Source organism: Alosa alosa, chromosome 8 (assembly GCF_017589495.1).
Source record: "Alosa alosa isolate M-15738 ecotype Scorff River chromosome 8, AALO_Geno_1.1, whole genome shotgun sequence".
Taxonomy (NCBI): domain Eukaryota; kingdom Metazoa; phylum Chordata; class Actinopteri; order Clupeiformes; family Clupeidae; genus Alosa; species Alosa alosa.
The window spans coordinates 10,427,985-10,438,390 of record NC_063196.1 but is presented as its reverse complement, the minus strand read 5'-3'; the positions used below and the strand labels follow the sequence as shown (position 1 = coordinate 10,438,390).

The 10,406-nt window shown below is 42.5% G+C and overlaps 1 protein-coding gene and 1 long non-coding RNA gene across 2 annotated transcripts in view; both read right to left on the bottom strand.

Moving 5' to 3' along the window:
• Positions 1-4,879, bottom strand: part of eif2b4 (eukaryotic translation initiation factor 2B, subunit 4 delta) — a 10,130-nt gene extending 5,251 nt beyond the window's left edge. The window contains exons 1-6 of the mRNA XM_048251090.1: positions 4,775-4,879; positions 4,186-4,226; positions 3,917-4,094; positions 3,263-3,529; positions 1,353-1,435; positions 270-361 (exon numbers count right to left, since the gene is read on the bottom strand). Of these exons, the coding sequence (XP_048107047.1) occupies positions 270-361; positions 1,353-1,435; positions 3,263-3,529; positions 3,917-4,094; positions 4,186-4,226; positions 4,775-4,835 (722 nt within the window). The 5' untranslated portion in view covers positions 4,836-4,879. The remainder of the gene's footprint in view (positions 1-269; positions 362-1,352; positions 1,436-3,262; positions 3,530-3,916; positions 4,095-4,185; positions 4,227-4,774) is intronic.
• A 904-nt stretch (positions 4,880-5,783) lies between these two features.
• LOC125299487 lies at positions 5,784-8,628 on the bottom strand. The gene is made up of 2 exons (XR_007194373.1): positions 7,477-8,628; positions 5,784-6,251 (listed from the first exon to the last, which is right to left on the bottom strand). It is a non-coding gene; the product is annotated as an uncharacterized LOC125299487 (long non-coding RNA).
• Between the last annotated feature and the right edge of the window lie 1,778 nt (positions 8,629-10,406).

The following is a 10,406-nucleotide window of genomic DNA, read 5'->3' as shown; positions in this document are numbered from 1 at the left end:
AAATCTATTCCTTACTGGGAGGATAAAAAAGGCCACTCAATAACACACAGAAACAAGTCACTTGTATGTAAAGATGCATAAATATGTATTTTAAGAAACTAGCACAGAGAATACATACCCCCACCATACTACACTATACCCCCATACTATACTGTATACCACACACCATACTACACTATATCCCCATACTATACTGTATACCACACACCATACAACAACCCTATATGAAAGCACCATAACGCACACAGTATAATAGTAGTATACAATACCTGATTTGCTGTGTGAGGGGAGCTTTGCGGCTGTACTGGTGCAGATGGGAGAACAGGCTGACTTTGTAGCCATAATCTGACCTGAGAGGAATCTACAGACAGACAGAGAGAGAGACAGAGAGAGAGAGAGAGAGAGACAGAGAGAGAGAGAGAGAGAGAGACAGAGAGAGAAGAGAGAGAGAGAGAGAGAGAGAGAGAGAGAGAGATTACTGCTTTGACTAAGACTGCCTCATGGTGTATGGAACAGCCTCTGACGAGAAGAGAGGAGCACATTCAAAACAGCATCCAGGCTGGGTCACCTCAGAATGCAGAACTGAACAAAACCAACAGATAAATAAACAAACAAAACTTCAACCCACATTCCGTACAATTTAAATCTACCTACGGCGAGAAGGCACAACACATGAGCACAGACTGCGCTTTACGAACCCAACCAAACCCACCGGAACACAGATGATGTTGAACGGGGGAAAAAAAAAAAAAAAAAAAAAAAAAAAAAGCTTGTGGATGACATGAAGAAAAACAAAACAAACACAAAAAAAGTGTTGACTGCAGGCGCGCACACACACACGCGCACACACACACACACACACACACACACAGCAGGGCCAGACCTTTAAGTAGCTGCCAGTTTGCCAAGGTGTCTGTTGGATACAGGAGTTAAAGCACATGCATTGAGGATGTGAGTGAATGCAAACAACTTTTCATGTCAGGCCCAATGGACAATTCCAGTGGCTCTATTTTGCTTGTCTGTGTGAGACAATTCAGTAAATTAAAAAATTAAGGCCGCTGTGCGTAAAGCCTAGCAAAAGGGAAGGAGGTATTGTGTGTCAGTATATCAGTGACAGTGGCACATGCGTAAGTATCTTATCCAGCACTTACAGATGCTTGAGCTTTTCAAATTTCACAAGAAAACGTACGGTGCTTCAAAGCAATTCAATATATAACGCTGTTTTTATTTTGTCGTTAAGAGCTTTTGCTAATGACAATTCTGGGGATCTGCGAGGGTTATGAGGTAGTGAATCTGTTTGACAATAGGCAACTGAGAGAGAAATTTAGAATAAATGAAACAAATTGGTCAACCTGTTGTCTTTCTAGCTTCTTGGCAAGCTTTCTGACAGCTGCAGGGTCGTCAACTTGGACATGTTCTGGTAACCTCTTCACCACTGAAAAGTAAAACAAAAGCTAGTAAGACAAATGGAAAACATAACACCTGAACTTATAAGGATCTAAAGGGGAGCTCTGCTTACTAGTGTAAGAGCCGGGTAAGTTCGGAGTTCCAAATGTCCAGTTAATGTTGTTCAGATATAGGGCCCAACTGCTTGACATCCGCAGAACATGTGGACTTATACCTACTTTATGTCTGAAAGCAGCTTGTGTGTGGATTGGTGGATGAACTGGCAATATTCTGCCCAGAGGATCAGCCAATCCACACGGATGACATAATTTGTAGCCATCTATAATTTGACACCAAATTGGCTTGTTTGTGAAAATGTGGAGGTGAGCACCTGTTGGTCGACATTTTAAAAGATTGCAGCAGCACATTGTACATGTTTTTGGCAGAAGTTGCTAGTCTAGCATTGGCCTTTGAAACGAATAGGAGCGGCACTTCACTCTCTCCCGTTCTATTTATTACCCATTAATAAATAGATATAAATACCTATGAGGCAGTTTTTCTCGATTGCTTTGACCTGCTTAAAGAAACTCACTTGGTCTTCATGAACACCTCCTTTGCACAGCAGAAGTCATCTCTTGCAAATGTGCTCACACGATTTCATTGGGTTCGCATTTCTCACATCCTTTTGCAAAACAGTTAACACAGATGTCATTCAAAGACCCCAAACTCTATTGGTTTTCCCTGTGCTAAACAAAAGGAAAACATATATTCACAAGTGGTAGAGATTCCTTGCATTAGTCTGAATCTTTGATACACCTGTGTGAAACTCTTTTGTACAATTCCTCAATCAGCAATCATTCATTATCCATAAGAGATATCATGTCTGTCCTGTGTTGCTATTTGCAAGTATGGATCTAAGGCACATTTAGAGAAAGTACTATATTGCCTATTTAGTGAAGAAAACAGTACAAAAGGTGTTTACTCTAGGTCAATTTCAAGGAAAAGTTGTAGTTCAATAATATTTGCTTACTGTAGGTCTTATATGTAAATGACTGCTACATATTGGGAGGAATTAATACAATTCATTAGCCTGGGTGTTCCCATGCTGCCTTGCGCGCGATTTGATTCACGCTGCTAAGGCAGCCTGGAGACCATGGAGCAAATTTTCGCCTGAGATGGGGAACCAATCACAGAACAGGGGGGAAAGCAAGACGATGATGAGCTATGCACAGACGCATTTGATAGACATCCGTGGCACCCAATAAACGGATCTGGGCATTTTTTTCAAATACGAGAAAATGAACGTTTGGTTCCCAGACCACGTCTCATTGAGAAGTGGTGGCGCTAACAATTCATTTTATTCAATACATTTAGTCTTTTCACAGTTTTTCTGGTACCAGAAAAACATCTAATTTTGAGAACTAGGCCTAAGTTATATTTTGCATTTTGTTGTCCAGTGTGTAATGACAAAGGAAATCATTGACACATTGAAATCACATAGTGATTTGACTACAAAATGTGTTTTTTGAAGGCAAAATGTGCTTTTCCTGCATGTTTTAAAAGTTTTGAGTAAGAGCCTTTTGCAAGCAAAACGTGCCATTTTGGCCAGAGTGCTTTTGTTTAGACCTGCGTGTTAACGGTTTTGAAAACATGATGTCAGACCAATAAAGCAATCGAGAAAAACTGTAATACCTCCATTGAGGTACTTCACAATCATAAGAAACAGAGCCGAAAACCACATGAAACTCAACTCAAAGAGAGGCTGACAATGTCACAAAGGCATACCATATTTGCATACCATATTTTTGTTGAATTTCACTTAAGAAAATGTTTGGCTATCCATTACCCCTGGTTATGCCAATGCCATGCATCCTACCTGGCTGTAGCTCACTGGGGACCGCCTTGCCCTTGCTGGAGGACGACTGTTGGCCCGGCTCTCCCTTCTTGACTTTGGATGCCCGTTCGGCCTCCTGACGTGCCCGCCTCTCTGCCTTCAGCTCGGCTTTGCTCTTGGCTGGCTTGTCTGTGGCGGGCTGGGCTTCAGGAGCTGGCGCTGTGGGCCCCGAGGCCGAGGGACCAGGGGCTGGTGCAGATGCAGGAGCGAGTGCAGGCGAAGGCGTGGATGAAGGCACCGTGACAGGAACTGAGAGATAAAACATATTTCTTATTCACGACTTATTACAATTACACTCTGTTTGACTTATTAATATTTTATAGTTGTAGACATAACCAGTTTGACGTTCAAGGGTGGAGAAGGACAGAGAATACAGGTGTATTTACGTGTTGTCAGTCTCTTATTTCATGATTTTCTTATCTTATTGTTCAATATTTATCCAATCAGGCAAGAGCAGTCGTAGCCTATTTGTTCTATTGCAAAGAGATAATGTAAACAAATTTACTCGGATATGATGACAGGAGGAGCCAAAGGAGATTAGCACGTTCAAATGATAGTTGGGTTTTGTGCTTTTTCAGTTGAACAGCATAATACATGGCAAATTTGCCAGCCTATCCTTCAAATATCAACCAATACCTTTCTGTGGAGGACTTTGTGTTGCCTTCTGTGATTCAGGTGAGGCAACACATTTCTTTCTTTTTCCTTGGTCAGGCTCAGATGTACCCTTGCCTTCCTTTCCACCTTTTTTCTTCTGTTGTTTTTTCTCTTTCCTCAAACGTTGTTTCTCTTCTTTGGTCAGCTCCCTCCCTTCGAGCTTCAAAGAAACATCAACAAAATCAACAACCGGCATAATATGACCTTTATGTTTGCATCATGACAAGAAAGACTTCATAAGAATTACTTACTTTCGCCTGCAATATGACGTCGATTTGCGATGCACCTCCATCTGAAATGCAATATTAGAATGTGGCGTGACTGCTGAATAAAAGGGGACGATGCCATAACTGTGCATTACACAAAAAGCATACAACGTCCCGAAACTGGCAGCCTGAGCGCTTGTAACATCCTTCAAGGGGATGCGGTGAAATTTCACATTAGTGGCTTGACAGGGGCGTCACGTTGAGTAAGTTACCTCATGGAACAACTAATAGCTTCCTTTGCAGTCGGCCACGAGAGTAATATAACATACACATTCAAGTCAAAACGTTTGTTAAATCAGATGTTACTGGCCATGTGTCAAGGTGGTCAAAATTTTACATACGGCAAATGATGCAACTTCCATTCACAGATGGTAAGTTGTTGACTTGTCAGTGTCAGGCCACGATGGAAAGCACTAGTTAGCTCAGGTTGGCTAACTTCAGACAGCTTGCTAGCAATAAGAGTTCTAGCAAATCTAACCAAACCAAGACACCAGGCTAGTAAACAACATTTCTAATTGTAAGTTGCAGACATAAGAGAAATGTACTGTCTAAATGACAATTATATCGCTCTCACCTGCAGTATGATTGATGCTTTCAGCCTGATTCGGCTCTCCTTTCTCCTTTGCGTCGGCCATATTTCCCTGCCTCACACTACGTTACGGGAAAGACTGTCAACATTTTGCGAATAAAGATGGACATTTAAAACATCGCCCCCTTGAGGCTATGACACAAACGAGGCATGCTACAAAAGACTAGCCTAGAAATCTAGACGCACCCTAGCGGCAGCAAATTACATTTGCTTCCAGGGCTAACAAAAGACCGTACATGCCTCAAACAGGAGACATCTATTGGTTGTTGCGTTTTAGATTAGATAGTTGATAGTTTCAAAAATCTTTGTCTTTGCTTTCTGAAACCAAATGGTTAATGACCACCATGTGCTATGAAATCTTAGAAGATGGTGGGCCAATGCATTCTCTTGAGTATTAAATTAACACATCAAATTAAATCCCCTCTCACAAGTCACACATACATTTACATGAGTTCAGATAGCCTACTTAGTAGCCTACTACTTTTAGACTTTCAGTTTTTTTTATCAAATGTCTATATAAGCTTCTATTGTCTAATTTATTTGATCATGTGTAAACAGAGGCTATTTAGCTGCAGTAATTATGCCCAGAGTAACAGCTAAGGAACAATTCACTTAGGCTACTGCATATGAAATCTGACTGAGAAAATAATGCCCCAGAATAAGGTGGGGCTATGTTATTATTGAGTTTTGTATGAGTTTTCTTCGTTATATCAACTGTAGCCTACTACAGCCTTAGTCAATGTGTCATAGTAATTCTTATGATACGGCTGTATCTTTCCATGGAAATATTATGTTTTCAAAGAAGTAATTGGATGCATCATTGTCCATTGTCTTATTTAACAGCTGTTTGTAATTTTGTGTTGGACATCGCAAGGGCCTCTTTGTCAATACTATGTGACAGTTGAAATTGGGCAGTTCAATGAAGTTCAACATATCATATCACTAAAAAAGTATGCCGGCATAATGTAAATAATGTATATGACAACAAACCAAATCAATTATTTTTTTTTATTGTTTGCAAAATTAATACAAAAACAGAATCCAGAGCAGAATTATAAACAGAAACATAAAAGACTAGTGACCTACGATTGGAGAGAAAAGGTATTTTTAATGTAGAATATAAACAACTGGACAATTGTAATCCTGTCTTTGCTGTCCCCAAGGGTAGCCGGCGTGGTTTTCACAGAGCAGTAGCTGGTTGAAGGGGACCAAACCTCACAGAAACACCTGACTTGGTTCCGTTTGACCAGCCACAGCAAAGCGTGGTGTGTCCAGGGGCAAGAGAGAGGAGGAGGACAAAAGACAGACAGACAGACAGAGAGAGAGAGAGAGAGAGAGAGAGCAGGGACTGAGAGGAAGACAAATGGTGAAGAAGGGTGATGCAATGATGTGATGGCCGGTGAGATTTTCAGTTGACGGTCCACAATGTGTCCTCTTGTGTCCTTCATTCTGTTGATCTTACCTGTAAATAACACAAAATGTATAAATAAACCAACAAACAAAAAATGAAATAACAAGTTAGGCTAAAATCTAGAATAAACAAGGTCCTGTGTCCTGATGACTGAGACTGGCTCCCTAGATATAACCCTCATTATGTGTGAAGGAAAGTCCCCAAGGGGAAAGTTTATCCTGTTCTCTGTGCTCTTTAGGCTAACAGGCAGCGGGGCAGCTGTGCTCTGTCAATCCAACCAGAGAGAGAGCGGCAACGTGTGGAGGTCACATAAAACTGCACTGGGGAATGGGAGCTCCAGGACGTGTACCTTAAGGCAAAGCACTCCGCAAAAACAACAGCATTATCACCTGTCTACTGTGTGTGTGTGTGTGTGTGTGTGTGTGTGTGTGTGTGTGTGTGTGTGTGTGTGTGTGTGTGTATCTGTTTAGCGGATTCACTGGAAAACTGGAAAGTAAAAGCAGTTTTGTACACATACACACTTCACAAACTCCCACTCACACATGCAAACACAAACAAAGGATATATATATATTTGTTTAGTCAAGCATAGAAAGAAAGAGTGAGAGAGAAAGAAAGAAAAGGAAGAAAGAAAGAAAGAAAGAAAGAAAGAAAGAAAGAGAGGCAGGGACAGTTAGAGAGAGAGAGGGAGAGGGAGAGGGAGAGAAAGACAGGCGTGTGGATGCGATGCTCACGTCCCCCCTGCAACCACACACTTCCTTACATTCCATAGCCAGAGTATCCATATGGGGATATAAGGAAGCATGTCTTCACAAGGGGCAACAACTGGATTGGCCTGTCAGCACACACAAAGTGCTCATTCATACGGACCACAATTGTGGCACACAGCAACGACTCAACGACCGTTGGGGAGCAAGGAATATTTGAAAAGACACAGGGAAGATCCCTCCAAAAATGTTCCACTCATTACATTCATTTAGAAGACACTACTGATTTAGACTTGTGCCCCCACACACACACACACATACAAAATAATACTGCAATCTATTGCTTCTAAAAAATAATATTGTAATGTGTATGCAATATTCTTATTATTATTACAAATATTATTATTTGAATGGACAGAACAACACAGCACAAAAAAAACAACAAATGGAAGGTCATTCCTTTGTGATACTGTGAACACAAAACACCACGTTGAAGTACAAATACACTGAAAAGAGAGACGCATTTGAAGTGACAGACACCATAACTGGTGCAGAATGACTTCAAAATACCTTAGCATTCCTGAATCACTTCCATCCACCGTCATGCTGGTCCCATGTGAGTTTCCCTGCTTCTCCAAGTCGATGATGTTGAGGAAATTCAGACTAAGTCTAATTGTAGGCCCATTCTGCCTCAGATCTCCAGGAAGCCCTTGTATGATCTGACCTTGCCTACTCTGCCCTAGACTGTATCAGTCACGCACCGCACCAAAGGTCCCTGAGGACTGTGTCCGAGCTGCCAGCGACTGCAACTGTGACCACAGCCTGCCCTCTTCCTCTTTTCTTTCGGTTCCAGAGGTGTGCAACAGGGGCCCTGGAGGGTTACAGTAGATCAAGGACAGGTAGTGACACCTAACGTGAGAACACACACACACACACACACACACACACACATCCTGTCTTGTACACACATCTTAAAGTCCTGGAGAGAACCTGTGCTATTTTGCCATATGTCTGCCGTATAGTAGTCACATCCTGTAGTGGCCAAAGATTCCTGGCTGTCGTGATAATAAAATGGTAATTATACTTCACCTTACAGCTCAACACAAACCAAACTGTATCACCTATCTGGCAAGCAAAGGAAACTTCTCCTTACAACTTACTGGTCTGGTCCCTAAAGTGCCACTGACATGACAATATTTATACTACCATTGCAAACTAATCATAGGACATAGTATCTATCTTTTCAAATTCAATCTGACAAATGAAATGGTCAAAATGTCCAGTCTAAATTAACTCTGTCAAGCAGCTCTTACCCGTTATCATTATTCCTCCATGACTGTGACATATTGTAGGTTAATGTATTGAACTATCAAATAAAATGAGAATCCACTGCCATAAAATATAGATTGCCACTAACTTTCCCACAACGAGACGAATAAATCTCACAGCATTATTCCAAAGCCAATCCTCCTTCCCCTCAGAGTTTTGTTGCCAGCTTCAAAAGCCACCAAAACACACCTTCTTAACAAGTCCTGGTATTTTCTACACCTCTCTCATTCTCCCTGGCCTCCTCAGTTTCTCTCTCTTTCCCTCTCTCCTTTTCTTGTTCCTCTCCTCTCCTGCTGTGCTCCTCTCCTTTGCCGGCTGCATGTGCCAGGGCCGTCCCTCCTCTGTCCAGCCCGGCTTGTGAACTGTGCCCAGACGAGGAACACCACGCCTGGCCTTTTCTAGTCCCTGGGGCTGCCCCCTATGCTGCCGGCGGCCTCTCACCTGTCGGTGTCCCTCAGAGGCCTGGGCCTCTCCTGTGCCTGCTGTCCGGCCCAATCAGGGGCATGACAAGGGTGGGGTGTGAGGAGGGGTGGGGTGGGGGTGGGTGTTTGGTGGTGTGGGTGAGGGTGGGGGTTGGGGACAGGGGGTGGACAGAGGCCTGTGAAATCACACCTCTCAGCTGTTCGCACTCGCCTCGAGACACCCTACACCCCACTGCTCCCCTTTTTACGCTGCATGTCAATGGTTCCTTTTGAAAAAAAAAAGCAAAGCTGGGGCCCAGGAAACAACTGCAGGCATTTTTTATATTTTATGAGGCTAGTACAGTAAAGAGAGAGAGAGAGGGAGAGAGAGAGAGAGAGAGAGAGAGAGAGAGAGATAGATTAGAACTGAAGCAATGTTGAACCATGCCTGAACCACTGACCATACAATCCAGTAATCACATGTCTGTTTCCAGGTTTGTCTTGTAGGTCGATGCTAAGAACTCCTGGGTCTTTATCTTACTATCCTATCATTCTATTTCATTGAGTTCAGTATAATCACAACAAAACAATCACTGTTTTCAGATTATACATTTTATATGTAAAAATGCCTCTATGCTGTCATACAGTAGAGAAGAAACCAACTGTGGGCCATGGCAGATACATGTTCAGTGCCACATTAACATGAACACATACTGTCCATCATTTTCAACACTGTTATTTCCTATACATACACATTAACAATAGTAATTGTCCTCGGCATCCATTTTGAAAGGGGGGCTCTGAAGCGTAAAAGACCCACCTGACTCATTCTGTGGCAGGAGAAACAGGCAGGCAAGAGCAAGCTGAATTTTCCCCTACGGCAAGCATGGCAGGAGGCGTCACAACCCCCACAGGTCAACAACACCTGTGGTCTAAAATCAGGCCAGGGAACAGGAGCGCCGGGCCCCATTCACAGCACATTGAGGGGCTCCAGCAGGGGCTTAGCCTGAAACCCAACGCTCGGCAGGCTATTTTTGCTTAACGCAGCCTCCACAAATAGCAGCCTCCGACATTCGTAGCCTCATTTCTCCTTAGCAGGGGGTACCACCGCACTTTTGCAGTAATTGTTATAACGCTGTATTTCCTATACACTTGATCCGTGTGACCGTGATACACCAAATTCATATTGAGTAAGCATTGATGGGTTAAGGGGGCGTGAGATGAACATGCACAATTTAAGGAGTGCAGAGTGCTTCCTCAAGTAGGTCATAATGTGCATGTTTAATTCAAATCATACATGCATCGTAACCAAATGAGTAACTATGATGAACTAAGGATGTACATCTTGATTAATGAAGTAGGCCGATGTGCTATTAAGTAGCCTATATGTAATGCTAATTGATCATGAAAACGGCAAAATAACAAGGTGACTGATCGTCATTGATGTAATCATGTAATTTTATTTCATTTAAAAAATGTATTTATACAGCACTCTTTACATTTAGCCTTTCACTCAGGGCTCTGTAGAACCCTGAACTAAGGCCTGAACTTCTAGGCCTGTTGAGGGCATCGGGTTTCACTCTCATTAACCTAACAATGGGCCGCCAGTGCTCCTTAAAACATTAACAAAAACATCGTAGGAAAAACAAAGGTGTCTGATCACTGTTTGAGTGGCATGCCAGTTCCAAATTGGGTGAGGAGGGGTTATTTTTAAACCCTGGCCACTCGAACTGGGCCCCAACGCGCTAATAACGTTGTTCCCCTCTGTCA